This window comes from Betta splendens, chromosome 1 (assembly GCF_900634795.4).
Source record: "Betta splendens chromosome 1, fBetSpl5.4, whole genome shotgun sequence".
Classification (NCBI taxonomy): domain Eukaryota; kingdom Metazoa; phylum Chordata; class Actinopteri; order Anabantiformes; family Osphronemidae; genus Betta; species Betta splendens.
Genome location: NC_040881.3, coordinates 18,740,737 through 18,763,027, shown reverse-complemented (window position 1 = coordinate 18,763,027; position 22,291 = coordinate 18,740,737). Strand labels below are relative to the sequence as shown.

Below are 22,291 nucleotides of genomic sequence, written 5' to 3'. Positions count from 1 at the left end.
TCTACTTGCATCACCATTATCAACATTTACACAAAGTTAAGACTTACAGTGCAGGTCTTTAAGAACACGGAATGATCATCCCCCAAGATGAGTGGAAGTCCACTAAGGCAAAGGCATCTACTGTTTGTTGGCTCAGTGGTCTAAAACACACAACACAACAACTTAACTACACTTTTTATGTCTAACAAATTCACCAAGATAACACGAAAGGGAATAACAGAAAAAGGGACATACAAATTAAGCATAAATGTATCTTTCGGACTATAAGGTGCATTTAAAATCCTTTCATTTTTTCCAAATTCAACAGTGTGTGTATTCTGGTTGTGCTTACTTACCTAGAACTGATTTTATCTTCCAAAAGCATGACTTTGGTAAGCTACAAAGTCGCGCTGCTTGATGAATTGTCGGCGCATTATGGCTTCTGTATTAAGGAGCCTCATGGAATAATACGGTATGTAAAAGTTTCTGGTCGGTGTCATCATCAAGGCTAACCCAAAGGGCTGGATAGATGTAAAGAAGATGAGTGAGTGGCTGAGAGAAGTTTACGTCAAGAGATCGGATAGCTTTTTCCACAAAAAGGGATCGCAACGAATGATGGCACTTTTGAGCCTCCCTCATGATGCACCATCACAGGAAGAATACACGAGTTGTATGAAAAGGAACCATAAAATGTATGGTGTTACAACATGCACCAACTGTTGCTCTCACCGGAGTGTAGTAGTTTAAATATAAAAATGCACAATATTCTACTTTTGAATTCATTACTGAATGCTTATCATTTTAATGCGTTATTTGCAGAAAACTCATTCAGGATTTTAGTTTTTGTAGATCTGCCGAGTTCTAGCATCCTGTCATAAGGTGAATAATTACAACCGAAAACTGAGAAAGCAAATTCTTATGATTTTTGCAGTTGTTTGCGTAAAATCTAAAAGATGTGGCATCACTACGACCACTGTAAATATGTATTCAAACATTTCAGCAGGACTGTGCTGCCATGCACGCTCAAATATTTATTTAGTTGTGACCACGCGGAAATATGTGAAGTATTGTAGAGTTAAGTATTGGTGTTAGAGTCGCCATGATGCAGTGTGTGTCTACATATTCATGATCAGACACATAATAAAAGCTGAGGAGCATGAAAACAACACATTTGCTGTTGTTAGTCTGAGACTAGACACAGCGATTATAACTTTGCAGTGAACAGAAAATAACTGTTAGACATCAACCATGATTTTTCGATAATATTTGATCATATTTGATCACACAATAGATACTTAAAATATGTTTGGTGTAATATATGTATATTGCAGGTAGAAATGAGCTGTCAGGCCTCAGTAACGCTGGAGAATAGAAGGCATGTAAACAACTTTGCGCTGACTGGTGGTTCAAATGAGACTAGCAACCTGATGTTGTTCAGCCTGCTGCAGAATAAAAATCTTTATATTGTAAACCTGCATTTTTTTTCTAATTACATTTTTGAGTAATCAAAAAGTTGCTGGTTTGTTAAAAAAAGTTACCATTACTAAAACAGAGGAAGGTAGGACTTTTTAGCTGAACTAGTTCATTGAACTCATTTTGTTTTAGCATTGTTTATTTGGGAAGTTAGGCCAGAGTGAAGTAAAACCCAAGTTACAGACATTGAAAAGACAGCATGAAATTTAATTTTATTCAATTTTATTTATATAACGCCAAATCACAACAAGGTTATCTTAAGGCACTTTACAGGGTAAGGTTCAGGACCTTACACAACTAAACCCAACAAGTCCCACATACAGCAAGCCTTTAATTACAATTTGACAGTAACAGTGGAGAAGAAAAACTCCCTTTGTAATGATCTGATCTTAAAGGTGGAGAGTGTGTCAGCTTCTCGAACCTGAACAGGGAGCTGGTTCCACAGGACAGAAGCTTGGTAGCTAAAAGCGATGCCTCCCATTCTACATTTAAAGACCCTAAGTAACTAGCTCAGCCTTCTGATAACGAAGGCTTCTGCTGGGAGCATAAGAAACTAGAGGTAACATATGCATAGATCAGTCCTCTGCATCGGTCTGAGAGAGCATGCTTCTGATTTTAGCTATATTAGATGAAAGTAGGCGGTTCTGGAGATTTGGCAGTAACACGTTTGATGTGTTTTGCCTGGTTTATGGAAACAATGAAATACATAAAAATACATTTGTTTGTTGTCTTTTCATATTTAAATTACAAATAAAAACTATTGGAATAACAAATAATTGAAAGTAGTAATATATAAATAAGACCGGGGTAACGGCTCTGGTCAGGATACAGGCGGAGGTCGGTACACAGGCGATTAACAGGTAGCAGGCTAAGACTGATAGCAGGGTTAGCTCAGCAAAGGTGCAATACGGGCGAGGCAGGCAGTCAAAACCAGGAACAGGCTAGGGGTCAAAAACACACCGTAGGATCAAGACTAGGAATGCTGGAAAGCGGTAATAATACACGACGATCTGGCAGAGGAATGTGGTGAGTACTGGAGACTAAATACCATTGTGGATTAATGATTGACAACAGCTGATGCCTAATGGAACCGGAAGTAAGGCTGGAACTAGAAGTCCATTCCTTGGAGGTGCATCCATGGGATGACAGCAGAATGCCATCGGCAAAAATCCACCATTAAGTGTCTTCATTTTGTGGGATTCAGACTTGAACCACCAGAGCAGGTGTACAGTATATTCATTTGCTTAATACATACAATTAAAATATTTTGTTAACAAACCTTAACGTCTTTTGCAAAATGCAACATGTTGAGGCAATAGGTTTCCACGCGAATTTCAAGTAATGTCAACTAATTTGGGTTAAAATTGTGGTTTTTTAACCCACCCGGGGTGCAATGGTGACGCAACTGTACTGCAGTTGAAACAGTGATCAGTTAAAACTGATACAATGAAACTGTAGTAAAAAAATTAACATTGCTCAACACTATTTTTAAGATTAAAAAAGGTTTGTTTCTGGTCTTTGTAAGCTCTTGTTCAAGGTATGGTTGCACTTCCCAAAGACCCATTCTTTCCTTGTTTGAACCTTCGTTCCTTCGCACAAATCCTTCCTAGCACCAGGGAGAAGTTGCTTTATACCAGATACGCCTATTATCTTTGTACTGATACACACTATGTAGTAGCACAATTGTTGGCCTCTATCAAAAAAGTTCACGCACAGTATCAGCTCAGTAATTGGAACCAAAGGTTTAAAAAACAAAACAGTGAAACAAATCTGAAATGAATCCAAAGCTTAGCTCAGCACAGACACAGAGTTTCTCATTAGACAAATAACCTTAAGCTGTAAACTGTAAATGTTTACAGTTGCTATAGTGAGCCTAGTTTTTGCATGTGCTGCACTGTTGACTTCCCACATCCTGTTTATAAAGCAAATGACCAAGAGGAAGGGTAATTACCCAGGGTTCTCACTGGATCTCGTCTCTGGAGAGAAGGATGCGGAGGCTGAGGAGTCCAACCAGCTGTGGATGCACAGTACAAGACATCCTCTTCAGGCATAATTAAAAGCATTTGTAGGTCATATAGGACTGAGTCAAATAAATACAAAAGTAGATTGGACAGGGTCAGTTTAAATGATTCTTTTTGCTGTCCAGATACTATTGATAATAGTTAGCTAAACCTTTAAAGTAATCCTACCAGATCATTAAATATAAATGATTAGTCATTGATCAGACATGTGATCTTCTCTTTGAATGTTTAGAAGACAAGAGACCAGTGAGACCAGTGCATTAGTTTATAATAGTGTGTACACCTTGCCACCAGAGATTCAATGTCAAATGATTAGCTTGTACATTTACAGTACAGGTGAATGGGTTAGTACACAGCCCATTTGCGCATTAATCAGACAAGGAGGTCCATTAAGATTCAAGAACGTCGTAATAGGCCAGCCAAGCATGCAAATTCAAATCACTGGGACAGACATTGGCTCGATATCACCTGCAGAGCACAATGGATTCAGACTCAAGAATGGCCTTATTAAATCCACTTATGCTCACGTGTCATTAAACAGGAGCCAGTCCCCTGGATTCAAGGCAGAGGCTATATATATATATATATATATTTATACACACTCTATTCTCACCAGAGGCCAGGGAGCTTGAGGGTTCTGCGCAGTATCCTTGCTGTTCCTAGGACTGCACTTTTCTGGACTGAGATTTCGGATGTTTTTCCAGGGATCTGTCGTAGCCACTCCTCCAGTTTGGGGGTCACAGCCCCTAGTGCTCCGATCACCACAGGCACCACTGTGGCCTTCACCTTCCAAGCCTTCTCCAGTTCTTCTCTGAGCCCTTGGTATTTCTCTAGTTTCTCATGTTCCTTTTTCCTGATGTTGCCATCGCTTGGTATTGCCACATCCACCACTACGGCTTTCCTCTGCTCTTTATCCACCACCACAATGTCTGGTTGGTTCGCCATTACCATTCTGTCAGTCTGGATCTGGAAGTCCCACAGGATCTTGGCTCGCTCGTTCTCTACCACCTTGGGAGGTGTTTCCCACTTTGACCTTGGGGTTTCCAGTCCATACTCCAGGAGATGTTCCTGTATACTATGCCAGCCACTTGGTTATGGCGTTCCATGTATGCTTTGCCTGCCAGCATCTTACACCCTGCAGTTATGTGCTGGACCGTCTCTGGGGCCTCTTTGCACAGTCTACACCTTGGGTCTTGTCTGGTGTGGTAGATCTGGGCCTCTATGGCTCTGGTGCTCAGGGCCTGCTCCTGTGCAGCCAGGATGAGTGCCTCTGTGCTGTCCTTCAGCCCAGCCCTTTCAAGCCATTGGTAGGATTTGTTGAGATCAGCCACTTCAGTTATGTTCCGGTGGTACATCCCATGTAAGGGCTTGTCCTCCCATGATGTTCCCTCTTCCAGCATCTCATCCTCTGTTCTCCACTGCCTGAGACATTCACTCAGCACGTCATCTGTCGGGGCCTTATCCTTGATGTACTTATGGATCTTGGATGTTTCATCCTGGATTGTGGCTCTCACGCTCACTAGTCCTCGGCCTCCTTCCTTGCGGCTAGCGCTGGCAGAGCGTAGCTGTTTATTGCCCGGGATTTGTTCTTGCCATTGAGCTGGCTTCTTAGGACTTGCCTTACTCGTTGGAGGTATTTGGCTGTTGCCGCATTCCTTGTTGCCTGTTCAAGGTTGCCGTTTGCCTGTGGTATTCCAAGGTACTTGTAATTGTCCTCAATGTCTGCTATTCTTCCTTCTGGGAGTGAGACCCCTTCTGTGTGGATTACCTTGCCTCTCTTTGTCACCATCCTCCCACATTTCTCGAGTCCGAATGACATCCCGATGTCCGAGCTGTAGATCCTGGTGGTGTGGATCAGCGAGTCGATGTCTCGCTCACTCTTGGCGTACAGCTTGATATCATCCATGTAGAGGAGGTGACTTATGGTGGCCCCGTTCCGGAGTCTGTATCCATAGCCAGTCTTGTTTATTATTTGGCTGAGGGGGTTCAGACCTATGCAGAACAGCAGTGGGGACAGTGCATCTCCTTGGTATATGCCACATTTGATGGATACTTGGGCAAGTGGCTTCCCATTGGCTTCAAGGGTGGTTCTCCACAACCTCATCGAGTTTGCAATGAAGGCCCTTAGAGTTCTGTTGATGTTGTACAGCTCCAAGCATTCAGTGATCCATGTGTGTGGCATTGAGTCATAGGCTTTCTTGTAGTCGATCCAGGCTGTGCACAGGTTGGTGTGTCGCATTCTGCAGTCTTGGGCGACTGTTCTGTCTACCAGGAGTTGGTGTTTGGCTCCTCTGGTATCCTTACCAATGCCCTTCTGTGCTTCGCTCATGTATTGACTCATGTGCCCACTTATCTTAGCTGCGATGATGCCTGACATGAGCTTCCATGTTGTGGAGAGACAGGTTATTGGCCGGTAGTTGGATGGGACTGTACCCTTTGAGGGATCCTTCATTATCAGGATCGTTCGCCCTTCGGTTAGCCATTCAGGGTGAGTCCCATCCCTTAGCAGCTGGTTCATTTGTGCTGCCAGGCGCTCATGGATTGCAGTGAGCTTCTTTAGCCAGTAGGCGTGGATCATGTCAGGGCCAGGTGCTGTCCAGTTTTTCATACCTGAGACTCTATGTTGGATGTCTGCCACTGTGATAGTCACTGGATTCTGTTCAGGGAGGTTGCTGTGGTCTTCCCTCAGATCCACCAGCCACTGTGCATCACTGTTGTGTGATGCCTCCCTTTCCCATATACCCTTCCAGTACTGTTTAGTTTCCAGCCTTGGTGGGTCTGCTCTGTTGTTATTACCCTGCCATTGAGAGTACACTTTCGCAGGTTGTGTTGCGAACAGCCGGTTTATTCGTCTGGCTTCGTTATCTCTGGTGTATCTCTTTAGGCGGCTGCCCAAGGCTTGTAGCCTTTGCTTGGCAGTTTCGAGTGCTTCAGGTATGGGCATCTGACTGTACCTCTTAGGCATTGGTCTTTTCATTGCACCTCTCTGGGCCTCTGTCATTTGGCTCACTTCCCTCCGAGCTGCCTTGATTTTTGCCTCCAACCTTCGTTTCCATGGTGGGTATTGTTTCTCATGGCTCCCATGGTTGCTCTTATAGCCAAGCACATCTAGGATCACTGATGCTGAAGCGTATATCAGCTCATTGGTTTCTGTGATTGTTGTGGTAGGGATCGCTCTCAATGCTGCATTCACATCTTCCATGAGACTTTCTAATGGTACTTCACTTAGCCGTTGTAGTGGGGTTCGGGGTTGCCTGTTTAATCTCGCCATGATCTTATCTTTCAGGTCAGTCGCTGCCTCGCTCAGCGTATCTGTGCTCATTGGGGCTTCGTACCCAATTTTCGGTTGGGGAGATGGTGAAACCTCCCCTCTGACCTGGCGTCCTGGCTCCCCCTTGCCGTAGCATTTGTGTTGTATCTCTTCAATCTCAAGTTGTGATAGCAGTTGCCGTTTGTGGATGTTGGAACACTGAGCTACTAGTTGCTTCGCCGTCAGCCTTGAATGTGGGTTTCTCCGTTCCCATTCACCGCACATTCTTTGCATGTAACCCCTCTGACTAGGGTTACTTGAGTAGTAGCATTCCAACAGAGCCTTGTTCTCGCATCTCAGCCATTTCTTTCTTGTTCCAGTAGCCCACTTCTCGCCAAGGTGCTCTGGTTCCCCAACACCTGACGCAGACCTTGTTAGACCGGGCGACGTCTGAGCCGGTATCTCATGTGGTTCATTGTCTCTCATGATGAGGTAGGCGGTAGCTTGAAGGGTCTTGCCCAAGGACCCACACTGGATGCCTATTCGCCCTAACGGGGATTCGAACTGGGAACCCCCCGCATGCAAGTCCTGTGACTTTACCGATATATATATATATATATATATATATATATATATATATATATATATATATATATATATTTTTTTCTGCAATGTGTATTGTAAAGGAAGGTTAAAGGTCAGACAACAACTGTCCAACCTTAGCGGAGGATGCAAATAACACAAGACGCCATTAGAATCATTCGTTCATCATACAGTGTCATTTAGCATAATTAGTGTGCACAGTAGTGTCTTTGCTGATGCACAGCATACTGTGCGTTACATAATGACAGCAACCATACTGTACATACTGTAGCTCTACTAGGACGCAGCAAGGAGGTCATGTACTGTGGGTGTTTAGGTGGGGAATACTGTGAAGGATTGAAGATCAGTAAGTCAGATAGACTATATATTGCATGTGTGATGTCATAACTTTTATACTTCAAAAATCTCTGTCCCTACAAGTTGTGATTTAATTAATATTAATAGTTTTCCAGAATTCGATTGTAACTACAGTACATTTCTAACTGCTGAATATGTGGCCTTTAACAGGATCCTGCAGATGATACTAGAACAGTATTCATTTGCTTTGTTTTAGATTCTTTGTCTCAGGTCAGGTCCTTTGTTAACCAGTTATTAACTGGTTATGTTCCTGGGCAGATGGTAACATCTGAAAAAAAAATCTTTACCTTGAATTCTCTGTCCTTTTCATAATAAGAACCTTTTCAACTGACACACATCCTCTATGCATGTTTCTGTCTTCAGGCGCTGGTGCGACTGCCCCCTCAAATTTCCCAGAGTGAGGAGGTCCTGCGCTTTTTTGAGACCAAGGCTGAAGACATCAATCCTCCAGTGGAGTGAGTAAAAACTGTGCACGCAAGGTGAAAAAGAGTGTGTGTGTGTGTGTGTGTGTGTGTGTGTGTGTGTGTGTGTGTGTGTGTGTGTGTGTGTGTGTGTGTGTGTGTGTGTGTGTGTGTGTGTGTGTTTTGACTTTGGAAGTCACTTTTGTAGGCTGATAATGTTATAACTTTAACTATTATGCTTGAAATAATATGTGACCATTTTATGCTCAGCCCCAAAACAGTTCTTTATTGTACAGTGCCTGAGCTCATTATCATCCCACTTCTCAGTCCTAGTGTATCCCCTAATCAGCAGTTTTTCTCAGAGTTTGTTAACCCCCCCCCCCACCGTGCACGGAGGAGGGAGGAGAGGAGCTGATGGATGTGAGGATAGGAGGAGGAGAATGACGTGTTTCATAGCAGGAGACGGCTCCTTTGGGTCGTTTTTAATTAGAAAGCACACTCTCGTCTCCAAACTCAAATCCCAGTATCGCCCTACTCCTCTGTAATGTGTGTCTGTACATGTATGCACAGAGCCAGGCGCACCTAGAGCCCAGCATCCCAGGCCTGTTGTTGGACACAAGCTACTGTACATCCTTTTCCTTTTTATTACCTGTCTCAGTATCTCCGTGCACTGTTGCACGAGAGAAAAAACATACAAACAACACTTAGCATTTATTGACCTCTGCCTGTCGTGTTTCCTGCAAAGCATAAACTCAATTAACACTTTAATTTATGAGGACAAGTCAGACATACTGTAAAGTGCATTTATTTGACATTTTTTGCATTTCAATCACTACTGCCTTTATGAGTCTTGTTTGACTTGTACCTTTTATTTTTTTATTCCTTTTCAATCTTTTTTTTAAATGTAATTTCTTTAAGTTTTTTTATGCATAAAGACTTGGAAGCACTCTTGTTGTAAAGAGGTACTAGTAAGTCAGAGGAGCCATATGTTAATTTAACATATTAGTTATATTTTTAAGGCCTTTTAGTTTTTATTGCGTTTTCATAAAAAGAGAGTAGACCTCCCATGAAAAATATTCACTCACTCAGTCTTTCTACTGCTTAGCTCTTGTAAGTGTTACATGCTAGCATGCTTTCAATTAGCCTAGAGGTGGAGAGCTGTATACTGTATGTTGGACAGGTCTCCTGTCCATCACAGGGCTACGTTACAGAAAAGCGCTTCAATCAACCTAACTGCATGTCTTTGAACTTTGGGGGAAATCGGATTATCCCCCAAGAAAACCCATGCAGACATGGGGGAAGGACAGGCAAACTGCTCACAGAAAGGTACCTTGGCAACCCTGGAATTGAACCCAGGACCTTCTTATTGTGAGGCAACAACCCCCATGTGAAACACACCTTTGAGTTAGAGGGATCTAAGTGATTGACAAAGGAGAGAGTTTTCTCCATGGCCACTGTATTGTACAAACAATATAATGTGTTCAGACTGTGTGATGTCCACACTGCAGACAAATCAATGAGACAGGGTGACACACAAGAGGCATGTCAGAGTAGGAAATACGTCGATGTGATAGTTATTACTTTTAACTATTACTAGGAGCAGCATTGACAGAAAACAAATTCTAACCAAATAACCAGTGGTAATAAATGGTTCATTCTTCCATGTTTAATCCACATGCCACTATGGAACAGACTCAATAACATGTATAGCTCATCACAGCTCTTTTTTTATCAGTTTCTGCTTCTGCTTTGTGTCTCAAGCTGATTTTATTATTCATGTTGTCCATTCCTGTAATGTCCTTGTCATCTCTTTAAATAGTTATGCTGCTATTGCTATGCTTAGAAAGATTTCATTTGGCATCTTTCATGATTCTCTTGTATATACTGTAGCAGAACACTTTTGCAGCTCTGTCAGTTGGTCTTCAGACATTCAATTCATTTTAATTAGCTATTGCGTGGCACTTCACAAAGTACAGTGACAGACCTTAGAGAACACAAAAATAGAGCTGCAGTAAATAGATTTATATATAAAAAAACTCCCTGTAACCATGGAAACCTCCAGCAGAACCAGACTCAGCAAACATTTACTGTACATACAGTAACTAGTTGGGTATAAAGACTAACAGGTAATAAAAGAGCAAAACAACGACAGGCAGTTAATGATACTAGAAAACTAGAAAAAAACAGGTAGAGGAAGAAGAGTAACATGCAATAAGTAACATGTACAGTATGTCTACATCAGATTCATAGGAGCTTACTGTAACTATGGGAACGTATAAAGTGACCTGGACCAGCTCCAACTACTGCATATGCTTTATCATGCAGTTCTAGTGATTTCCTTCATATACTGTACGTGTCAAAGATAAAGATAATACCAAGATTTGTTAGGTTTTCTAAATAGTATCTATAAGACATTTACTTTGTTAAGTCCTTAAATGATTTTTGTTGTGAAATGGTGCTAAAGAAATAAAACTGAATTAAGATAAGTACCTAGCGAGCGCTTGACACTGGACCAAGCTCAGAACCTTTGGAACATCAAAGCTGAGTACTTTATCTCAACTAAACAGTCGCTCCATTTTCTCGTGATTTCTATTTGTCACACATACAGTATCAAAAACCATATTTTTATGCTTGCTGTTGGGCAACATCTGAACGCATTCAGTGTACTGTACGTACGTCCATACAGAACATTTGTAAGGGTGTTGTATAAGGGCCTGGGATCAGGGGTTTTGGTTAAAGTTCAGTATGTTCCAGTCATCTGCCCATTCCCTTATTTCTGCTGCAAGTAGGAGACCAGCATTGGACTCGCTCAACCTTGACGAATATGATTCCTTCACTATTAGGATCAATAGCACTCAGTGGAGCACCAATGTTGATGGGGTTAAACACTTTAAGTATGTAGAGAGTGGTGGGGAGTGGTCAGTCACGTGTGTGTGTGTGTGTGTGTGTGTGTGTGTGTGTGTGTGTGTGTGTGTGTGTGTGTGTGTGTGTGTGTGTGTGTGTGTGTGTGTGTGTGTGAGAGAGAATGTTCTATAGGCCTTTTTTTACCATCATCTTACACAAATGCACCCAATCAACCCATTCACCCACTAAGATATTGCATTCCCTTGCTCACTTTGTCTTGCTGTCCTGTCCACACATTTAGTGACAGTGTGTGTGTCTGAAGTAGAGATGGAATGGAGGATGCAGGAGGTATCTTTATGGAGGTATGGAGGTAAACCAGGGCAGGAAATAGTTCAGTCTCCACGACAGCAGAAGGCTGGTCAGCCGGTCTGTGTTCGCTGTGCGCTGTAAGATTCAATTTTCTTCCCATGATTTAAGAAGAAAAACTGGAACTGGTGCACTGGAATCACTGGCATCAATTAAAGCTCAGGAAGCAGAGCCCACCCTCAGCCGCGTTCTCTGGGCGTCTCTTTGAGTGACCCCTGCCTGCAGAGTGAAGCACTACACGCCTGTGGAGCAGGACTTGGCTGATGTCACGCTTGTGCAACCAGTCGCTCCGGATTGAAGTCGAGCACCCTTGATGTTAAATGTATTTTCGATTGGACTCAATTTGAATCTCTGCTTTTTGTTTCATTTCTGCTTTGTGATGCGAACAAATGTGCTGCAGTACAAAGGCTACAAAGACACGGCTGGAAACTGTGAGATCAAAGAGCAGACTTCAGAAGTGCTTTATGTCGAAACACGTGAGAACTTATTTATGCACTTACACAACTATTGGCTGTCCATCTCATTAGAACCTGGTTTTGGCTTAATATTGTTTGTTTGCAGTTTACAACAAAATTGCAGACTAGGTTTCTTTTTTAAATCTAAATATGAATATTTTAGATTTCTGCAGAAACTTTATTTTTGAGGCAGTATTTAGCTCAGTTTGTATTGTTGTAGTGAAGTACTAGTATTTTACCACACGTCAGCTGGAGTACAGACTCTCGCTCTAAGGGAGCGTAGTATTTAATTATTTGTTGTTCCAACAATCTTCAGTTCTCATGATATGGGCCACTCTCAGGTTCCCTTGTTCTCCAGTTCTTTAAGCTGTAAATAGTACAGCTGTAACAGAATGGTTTACAATACTGCTGGCATTTCTCACCCCACCAAGGCTTCAGCTTCAGATGGTCTGTCTGTCCTCTGCCGACTACATCACTGACAAATTTCCCTATTAATATGCCTAAACTGTGTTTACACCATGATGACATTATTTGCAGCTGCCCCTCATAGTCTAGCATCATGATAGACACAGGTGATGTTCTTATTGTTTAAAACACCCCTACTCCACCACCAACCCCCATGAATAACAACACAGTTTGACCTTGGCTTGTGCACAAAGGAGAGAGATACTGCAAGGTTATGGGATTATTGATGGGATAAGACGTGAATGATGGGTCAGCGGAAGGCTGCTACGTGGCTCAGCTACCACTGGTGACGTGGTGACAGGTTTTGCTTTGAGGCTGATTAGAAAAAGGAATGATATTTAGTGATGTGTTTATGTAGAGTACCCGGTCAGCCTTGTTCGCACTGTCACTGACGTGAGAAGGGTTTGGTGGTAGTGTTTCTACTTTATATGTTTACATGTTACTCTGAAACTGAGACAATGTCATACTGTATATGTAGATGTAGAAATCAAACTCTTAGCAGATGTTTCTTTTGACAGTGTGTTAATACAGTACCTTCAGCCACGTAGTGGCCATGGTGATTGAAAGGACAGAGGATGATTCTGGGTAATCTGGGGCTCCTGAGGGGCTTAGAGTGGGTAAGCCTGTGGGTGGATGAAGATCAGTGCCTGGATTTGGATTTGGTCAGAGGTAAACTAATTCAGACACTGTTGGACAAGACACATTTATTCATTCCCATTCATCCTCCCAACTGTAGTCATTCCTTAAGTAACACTTGTGAAGTTTCCTGACCTGCCTCACCCTGACGTCGCATGGCCAGACCCAGGTTACCCACATTTGCACATTTCTGTCCGTCTAATAAGCTGCAAAAGTAAATTGTGCATTCTTCATACTGTAGGTGCATCAGGGTTGTAGTTGCATCACTCCAGACACCAGGGTTCATACTAGCTCACTGTTCACACATCTTTGTAATCTGCACACTGGAACCAGCCGTTATTGTACAGTCAGAGTTGCATTTCTTTACTGGTTGCAGAACTTGGCCCGAAAGCTGTGCAAACCCATTTGAAGCAGTCTTTTCCTCCAGTGTTTTCTACTCACTGCCCTCGCCCCTCGCTCCCCGCAGAAGGTTTGGCAGTCAGAACGGGTTACTCAGCCCTCTAGGGGGGAGTTTGACTCAAGCTTCAGGAACTCAAGCAACTGAATCAGGCCTGTTTCTATTCTCCATCTTCATCTGCCACTTTTTCTCACTGTTTTGACCCCAAAAGGTGCACCTCGAAAGACATGGCCAATAAACCACTGTATTAAAAAAAACATATTTAATGTAACTGTTGCTCCAATTAGTAGTCAGGAACCAAAAGCTTTAATATCTGATCAATTATACAAAAGATTAAACACCAGATAATCAAACACATCACAATATTGATTTAAACTTTCATTTGAAGGTGATTTATGTGTGTTGGAACAAAAACTGCTCACACCTCTGCCTTTCTCCTGATTGGAACTTGTTTACAGAGCTTCGAGGTCGTGTTTGCCTTTTTAAACTATGCACAGTGTGAAAAGCTTAACAGTCCCCCTGGGAGTCAACTTACGGCAAAGTGCTTTTCCTGCTGCTCCTGTTTTCCACCAAACACAACTCGCTCATTGCCCCCTTGTCCTCACCTCCTTGATGAGTTCCAACCAGTCCTTCATTTCCATTCATTTATACAATTTATGATCAACTGAAAATAATAAACACACTGTTCACACTGTTGTCAGTTGGGCATTCGGAGTGGTCAGTCCATCACAGAGCCACATAGACCAACAGCCACTTACTCTCACACTCACACCTTTTTTGAGACTGCATGTCTTTGGACTGTGGGAGAAGCCTGCAGAAAACCTAATATTTGAAACTGCAGTAGGATGAGTAAGGAGCTCTTGGTAAATTGAATTGTTTGATTTGAATCTGATCAGAAATGATCAGCATCTTTAATGCCAGTGCAGCAAATATGGACCAAGTAGGGCAAACATCCTGCCAGATATTCTGCCAGCTCCAAGGCTTGCTCAGCAGCATGGTTTCCAGTGAGACACTCGCAGACATTCTGCAGTCCGCCATGTCGCTGATTGATATGTCATCCATTCCACATGCATCAGAGGTCCAGTTTCCAGTGTGGCTCACGATGTGTGGGATGAGACGAGGGGTCAAGTTCCGCTCGCTCCCTGTCCCACTTTGGTGACAATGAAGCATTTTGTAGTCGCTAGCACACATCGATCTTGGTGGAGGGCTCGGTATACAGGCTTTATTCATCCGCTGTGGCCTGTTACAAAGACCAGACGGATACGTCAGATCCCAGGGCAGCGAGTGAAGGGATGGAAATAAAGGAACAAGAACGAGCACTGCGACACTGAAGAGCCTGGAGGTGCTGTGCTGCTCGACAGGGGGAGGGTGTCTGTATTCATGAGCATACGTGTCAGCCTGTAATAGTTCGAGTGCAATCACGGCAGAAGCAGGTAGTGGTTTTCATTAACCTCATGCTGTGAGAGGGCACGACTTTATTACCAGCCTCGTTCCCCTGTCCTCTGCTGTACTTGAATTATTCAGGCCTTATACTGCGTATCACACCTGGCAACAACAGAGGTCAACTGTCCCAATGCACCATGCACTTGTAGCTTTGCCATTGATCCTGAATCCTAGTTGATCTATCGTCATCTATTGTGCTGGGCGTACATTTACTAACTCACACATGTCTGTACAGTATCTCTGTTATCATTGGACCAGCTGCCATTAGTTGCGACCTGGTGAGAGTCATCTTCTCTGTGTTCCTTGTTGATATACTTTGCAATTATTTTTAAATCAAAGAATACAAGACTACAACAAAGACACAGTGAGGGTCATAAAAAGTCAAGATGCTTTAGTCTGATTCTCAGCAGTAGGATGATATGGCTAACTGTGAGGTTAGATGATTCGATCAGCCCTCGAGAAAACTGAAAAGAACATAGAGGGAGCTCCTGTTTTTATTTATATTTATGTCCATCTATTTTGACCCATTAGTGCTGTCTGAGTCCAAAGGTCACAACTGAAAGACCAGAAGCAGACAAGCAAACGTCACACACAACTCAGTGTCACCCTCCATTTGTAGCTCGGCCCTTGCCATAATCCCATTAGCATCCATTAAGGGAGGCATTTCAACCGATCCTTCGTTCAGACGTGGGGAGAGGTTGCCTTCCTCTCTAACAGGGTGTGGGGGGTAGCGACGAGGGTAGGAAGAGGATGGTGGTGCCGCTTTAGAGTCACATGACCAATTTGTGTCTGTTGCAGGGAGGATGGGCAGCCGGCCAAAGTCATCCCTCCCTCACTCTCTTCATCCTTGACTCTCTCGCTCTCTTTCTTTCTTGAACACATGCATTTGCTGTTGGGTGTTTTTGCAAGAATGTAGTTTCCAGGGGCTACATGTGTTGTAGTAAACGGCACTGACTATGTCCCTTTTGTGTTGTTTTTTCCTCAGGGACTATGGCTCCAAGCGCAAGTCAGGTAAGTCACCTGTTTTTCTCATCTATCATTCCCTAAAGCTTATTTCGCCGTCCTCCGGCTTGAAACCTGTTACGCCTCATGAAATGGCTTGTTACGATCCACGTGGGGGGTGGGGGTGGTGGTGGGGTGCAAGACCGATGACTTTCAGTTGCCGTGTGTGGATCGATTTGCTCGTCCCTCAGTGAGCTCCTGACTTGACTTCAATTCTGTTTAAGGGTGGGCTTCAAAAGCTATTGAGCCTTCCTTTTGTGACTATAGACGATTATTATCTGTAACAAAGATTAATGATTTTTCAAAGCATTAGAACATGTTGGAGATGTTGAAAATTGTCGGTTTAGCTACTGAATTATTGAAGAGAAAATGCAGGAAATAGCTTGTGGTGTAGAATATGATCCTCCCGCTGCAGAGGTCCTAAACGTCTACTTTGTCGTGATCTTCAAGCATTAAAAATGGAAATCAGCTCGACCTTGTGTGAACATAGTACTGCAGTTCAAAAATGTGATGTTAATACGGTCATAAAGGTAAAATGAATGGTGACTGCATTGGAAGCTTCACACTCTGTGACCTTCCTGCAAATAATTGGTTTGTCATAGCTCAAAAAAAATCAAATGACAACTACATTCTTCAAAGTGATTTCATCTCCACCAATTAGCCTTTGAAACAGGTGCTTTCCTTCACCGGCTGGATGCAGCTCCACTGACCCACTGGTCTGTGCCACAGCTGAACTGTGAACTGTCAGTTAAATGCTTTTATTGTGTTCTCTTCTCACTGTTTTCAACATTTTCTCTCCTCTTGTTTTTATTAGCAAATTGTTGTTAGAGCTGCTGGAATGGGATGCTGGATTGAAGTGCTGTTTTCGAGAAACGCAGGCTGTTTTGAACAGCACATGGATTCTCCTTATTTACTGACTCACTATTGTGTAATATCAAGTCAGTCACAGAGTGAGGCTGAATGGGAAAATGAATGTCAGATGCGTCTGTATTGGTCCTTTGTTGCGTGTCATCTGTTTCATAAATGACAATATGAAGCAACTCTAAGTGACTATTGCTTCATGGGTAAAGGTTTGAGTTTGGTCGGTTTAAGCTGATGCCTGGTACCTGTGGGAGTGTGTGGGGGCGCTGAGGTTCCTCTCATGGGCTCCATGTGGGCCAGGACGTCCTTGGGGTTGGTCCTTACACTGGGGCAGCTCTTTGCTCCTGGAAGCTTACTGGGTCTCTTACTGGGTGTCTTACTGGGTCTTTTCTGGCTGTTGGTGGGGGCCATTTCTTAGTCTTGCTCTGGCTGGAGTCACTTGTGGAGCTCAGTGGCATGTTCGCGCAGCTGCATGTACTGTATCACCATCGTGATGGCTGTTGTATGTTTTCCTTGTGTTATACATGTACTTTTTATTCTTGTCATTAATTATCATTACTTAGTATTACATCATGCATTATTGTTATTGGCTGTAATTTCTGTGTATTAAGCCATTTTCAGATGTTGGTTATACTCTTTAGTTTGGTATTGTCCCCCCGCCTCCCCCCTCTCTCTCTCTCTCCCTTTACCACCTGTCCAGTTCTGACACTCCTACATTTACATATTCTACACAGGCCTCCTATCAAAGGCTTGTACGACTCCCTAATTAAGTCTGTATGCATGTGAAAAGGCAAAAGTAAAACAACACATAGACGTCTGCGCTAATGTAGATTCTCCTCCTTGGTGTGAAGACCAGATTCAGAGGGAACGGAGGAGGGAGCTGTTTGAGCGTCGGAGGCCACAGGGGTTAAGGCTGCCAGACAAGCGCTGGTTTGTTTACGTGGCACAGTGGATCAGGTTTCAGGCTGGCGTTTGAAAGGCTAGCATGATTTCCTTGGAGGAGGGTTGTGCCTTTTTGTTGTTTGTGTTTGTGTGTCTTAAGCTTTCAGTGCTAATTAGGGTCTTATACTGTGGCCTGGCTGTATAGTAGTTTGTACCAGAAGCAGCTTCTCTGTCTATAGACATGTTATTATGACACTTATTATGACACCTACTGTTGCTGTTATGTTAGACTTCATGGCTGCTAAGAGTGTGTGTGCTTATTAAATTTGGAAGACGAGAAGGAAGCACCCACACTTTGGCAGGTTTTGTGTCTCGTTAGCAACGTGCCACTGCTCACAGAGAGGACCCGTCGATCCCCCACCACCCCGTCTGCAAACACGCCGTTCGTCACAGCAAACATTTGTGTCACAGCAGGAGATGAATTGGTCAGCTCTGTTCTTCTCTCCTCACATTGCTAAACGTTGTGTCGATAGTAGTTAGCTTCTGCCGTCAGTCAATTCTAATAGGTTGTGATTTGTCACTGACTGTCTTTGTCTTGTGTGTGAGGTGGCGGGGTTGTCATGTAATTATGTCTGTGATGTCATTGGATCTTTCTTTTCATTATTAACCTTTCATTGATCTTGATACTTAAATTGTAGAGTGTGAGTAGTGAAAGCTTGTTGGTGGCTTTTTTTCGAACTCCCTGTTTATCATTCTCCTATCGCCCCTCTGTAAGCTTTGCCTTTGATTCTCTTTATCTCACACTTTGAGGTCCAGCTCCACACGTGTTTGTACTTTGCCATAGGTCCACCAGATTCCAGATTTTCCCCTTTATGTGGACAAGTTACATAAAGAAAAGCAATGAAAATCAATATTCATGCTCCACTCCAGCGATTTGTATATTAGAATATTTTATTTTTTTAAAGCATATTACATTGAATATTGAAATTGATTAATGTTTTAAAGAGTTGTTATAATGACTTTCTTAAATAACCTGAAACTAGTGCAGTTGAACATTAGTTTTAAGAAATTGTAATTGAGTGTCCAATTCAATTCAATTCAATTCAATTCAATTCAATTCAATTCAATTCAATTCAATTCAATTCAATTCAATTCAATTCAATTCAATTCAATTAAAATTTATTTTATTTATACTGTATAGCGCCAAAATGTTATCTTAAGGCACTGTACAAGGTAAGGTTTCAAGACCTTACACAAATAAGCCCAGCCAGCGCAGTGAAGCTAATGTAGGAGAAATGTGATCTCTCTTTTTAGGTACCATCAGAACTCTGGCTGCAGCACTTTGAATAAGCTGTAGGCTTTTTAAAGACTGTCCTTCCATGCAATACAGTTTACATTTATTTTGTTAGAACGCCACTGCCTTTCTAGTTGTCGGGTCATGTGCTTTAGGCTGCGGATCTCTGAGTTATACCATGGAGCTACAGTAACCTCTGATTCACTTCCTTCTTCTTCTTCAGAGGAGCCACCGTGTCTAACATTGTATGTGACCAATGTATCTGATGGTGCTTATTGTAAGATAGGAGTCTTTATGCCTGACATTTTCAGGCATCAGGTTTAATGAAGAAAACTTCTGAACAGGCTTATGACCAGAAGGTTTCTCTCCAAACACAATCCAAGGCCGGAGGCTAATGAGCCCGATCTGAATGTGGAAGCAGACCTACAGTAGGAGGTCCAGTGTAACACTGGCTCCTAGTTGCAGAGTAATGCAGACTTTTGGGGTCATACTGTAATTCAAACAAGACAAATAGAAAACACAACTAGATCTGTTGCTAGGCAAAGCAGTGGGTTAGTGATGCTGAATGCTAGACTGAGGCCAGTTGGGTGGGTTATAATCACTGTAAGGCATTAGTGAGCAAGATTTGACCCTGGCTGACCTGGGACCAGCCCACATCCTCCCTAAGGGGCTAACACCAATTCCAACAAGCTTGAGAGGAGATTTAGCTTTTATTATGTGACTTGAGTCAACAGAGAAGAACAGTTGGCCTCGCTATTCATGATCACTAGGCTTGTATTTCTACTCAATTCAAGCCTCAGACTATGGTGTCAACAGCAATTCAGTAGGTGTTGAATGAAAGCTGACGTGAATTAGGTCTGTGTCACATGGTCTGACTTGCACAATACAAAATTTTACAGTTGCTAAAATCTTGCAGTCATTACAGGCTTCTAAATGTCACAGTTGGCTTTGGTTTGGTCTGACAGAAACTTTCCATTCTCTGTCACAAGGTTTCCATATGTTGATTAGTATGAACTGATGGTTGGAAAAAGAGCACGGGTCAGTGTAAAAGAGGAGGGATTGGAGTTTGATTATGTAAAAAGAAAAAAATCATTCTCAGGAGAAGCATATTAATGTGCATGATTCTGTTTTTGCCTCTTTTTGTGTTCGGTAGTCGTGAAGAAGATGTTTTCTATCATTTTGCTTCTGCATGCAGTCAGACGAAATAAACTCTCTCTGCTTCTTTCCTCTCTTCTCTCCGTCTGCAGTGTGGATGTACGGCTTTACAGACAGCCCGAGGAAAGAGGCCTCAGGTAGCCACCGTGTTCATATGCATGCACTGCTGTGCTTCCCAGCTGCATCCCTTCATGGCTCATAGTTCATTTCTTTTCGCACTCCAGCGTTCTCTTGACTTCTGCTGTGCATGCGCTGTCACCAGCTTCCAGTACCTTTCCACCCTTCAGCCCAGATTCAGCCTCCCTGCAGTCTGTCCGTCCATCTTCTCAGACTTGGTTGGCCAACATAACTAGAACAAGGCAGGAATGTGGACCTCAGGTCTGCATGTGGTGAAGCACCCGAGGCTGGAATGAGGTGTCGGTTCTCTGCGGCATGGTTTAAATCTACACTGTGACCTTATTTAACTTCAGGCCTGCAAAACTCAGTGAATGATGAGGAGAGAGAGAGAAGAAGAGGAATATTTTTTTTTGAATATAATATAAACACAGGAACATAATCGCATGTTTTCCCATCTGTTTGACATTTACCCAGTGTTTTTGAGCCATTTAACTGTAATTGAGGCATTACCGAGGAAAGACACACGTATCGTTTCCTTCCATTACAACTGTCAGTGTGTCAGTAGCAGTTAGTAGCAGCAAAGACAAATTTTATTTCGAGTGCAAAACAAAACCGTGAGAGACTGTGAAAATGAGGTCACAGGAATCCCCCTGGTGCTTCATAGTGCATCCTATTACTTACTGTACCTGCAGGATTTACTTCAATGCATGATTCACTTAAAATTCAGGTTTGATTCACAAAACGTTATTACAAGACCAGTATTAGTCTCTGCTTTTAGAGCAATGCTGCAGCACTGATCAGAGGCTTGTTCACCTGCTGGTGCTCTGTGAGGCTTGGGACCAATTTCTACCATTCCTGCTCTGTATGGGACAGAATGGTTCCTCCTTTTAGGCAGTTTTTACTACAGCCCACTAACGTTCCACTAGCTGACAGCTCTGTTCTGCACACAGGCCTGTTTAGCATTCTTTTGGTACGGAACCATGTTTTTGGAAAACATTCAAAATGTCATGATATTTTTACATCTACAGTATATTACTGGACTATATTCAAATTAAATATGGGCTGGGTTCCATATTTTTCACCATTGATTCTAAGCCAGGAATTATTTTGTAATTTCTAAATATAAATAGTAGAGATTATTCACAGTCCTGTGAGCGTTCAGTCTGACAAAGACAGAGATGCTGATTTAACTGAGTTTACTATTTTCATTACAATAACAACTTAGAGATTTGCTGACAGCGTCTGATGTCTCCTTTCATCCTCCGCCATAGTAATTAACCAGAGCATCTGTTTTTGCTCGTGTTATTTCTGGATCATGTTACTGCTGACTTTTCCTTTTGTGTCATCATATATCTGTCTTTTTCTGAATATGCCCGTGTACGTATGTGAGAGTTCAGCAGTTTGCCATGTGCCTGCTACTTGCTGTGTGTCTCATATCACCACAGTCCATGTTTTCACCACCTTTGCTCATCTCACTTTTTACAGTGTTTTCTTCTGGCTTCACATTTTGTTGATGGCTCCCGACACATACTTTCATGTACTGAAACAAGCGGTGGAACAAAACAGGATGTGAAATGTAATCTACCGAAAGGCTTCTCTGAATCTTCTCGGGCCAAACAAGCAACTAAGTGTGACTGCAACTGGAGTCAGATGTGCAGCAAATGAAGTCGCTGTTGGCATAGAAGGGGTTAAACATCAGACAGGAGGAGAGAGAAAGCAGGGCAGCCTACTGTAGCTCGAAGTGAAATGCTTTCTTCTTTTGTCCCGCATAAATGTTAACCCAGCCTCCTTCCTTGTTTCTCTCTCACTCTGCTCTGGTCCACTCATATGTTTCTATTTAAGGCCAGCAGTGCCGGCTACCATGATTGGTGTGCTCCCCCCCCCCCCCTCCTGACTCCGCGTCCAACGGCTGGCTCCCAGCAGCATTCGCACTGTTGATTTTCCACAGGGAAACTTCACCATTCTTCTACCGATCTGCTTCTTGTTCTTCTCCTTTTTCTCCACTGTCTTCTGCTTTGGATCTGAAAGTTGAGCTCACGTCATGGATCCTCTGTAGGCACAAGATGCTACTCCTGCAAACATTTCACTCCCGCCGCTTCTTTTTGTTTTGACTCCATCAAATGCTCCTTGGTGCTTCTCCGTGGCCCCAGGGTCGGCTCAGCTATATGGCCAGACGTTTGGAACTATGCAGCCAGCTTGTGAGCCTAGCTTGTGATCGGAGTGGCGATAGGGAGCGGGGCTTGGCCCATGGCGGGTTACCTGGTGCACAGAGGTGCGCTTGGCTGCAGCG

The 22,291-nt window shown here is 43.0% G+C and overlaps 1 protein-coding gene across 8 annotated transcripts in view; it reads left to right on the top strand.

The window, feature by feature from the left end:
* Positions 1-22,291, top strand: part of sh3pxd2aa (SH3 and PX domains 2Aa) — a 76,185-nt gene that overhangs the window by 27,456 nt on the left and 26,438 nt on the right. For 3 of the 8 annotated variants that reach the window (XM_029148687.3, XM_029148667.3, XM_055508422.1), the window contains 3 exons: positions 8,047-8,138; positions 15,676-15,701; positions 19,977-20,021. In XM_029148687.3, the coding sequence (XP_029004520.1) occupies positions 8,047-8,138; positions 15,676-15,701; positions 19,977-20,021 (163 nt within the window). Of the gene's footprint in view, positions 1-8,046; positions 8,139-11,055; positions 11,771-15,675; positions 15,702-19,976; positions 20,022-20,049; positions 22,274-22,291 lie in introns of those variants that run through there. The other 5 variants (XM_029148696.3, XM_029148676.3, XM_029148704.3 and 2 more) reach the window with 4 other exon arrangements.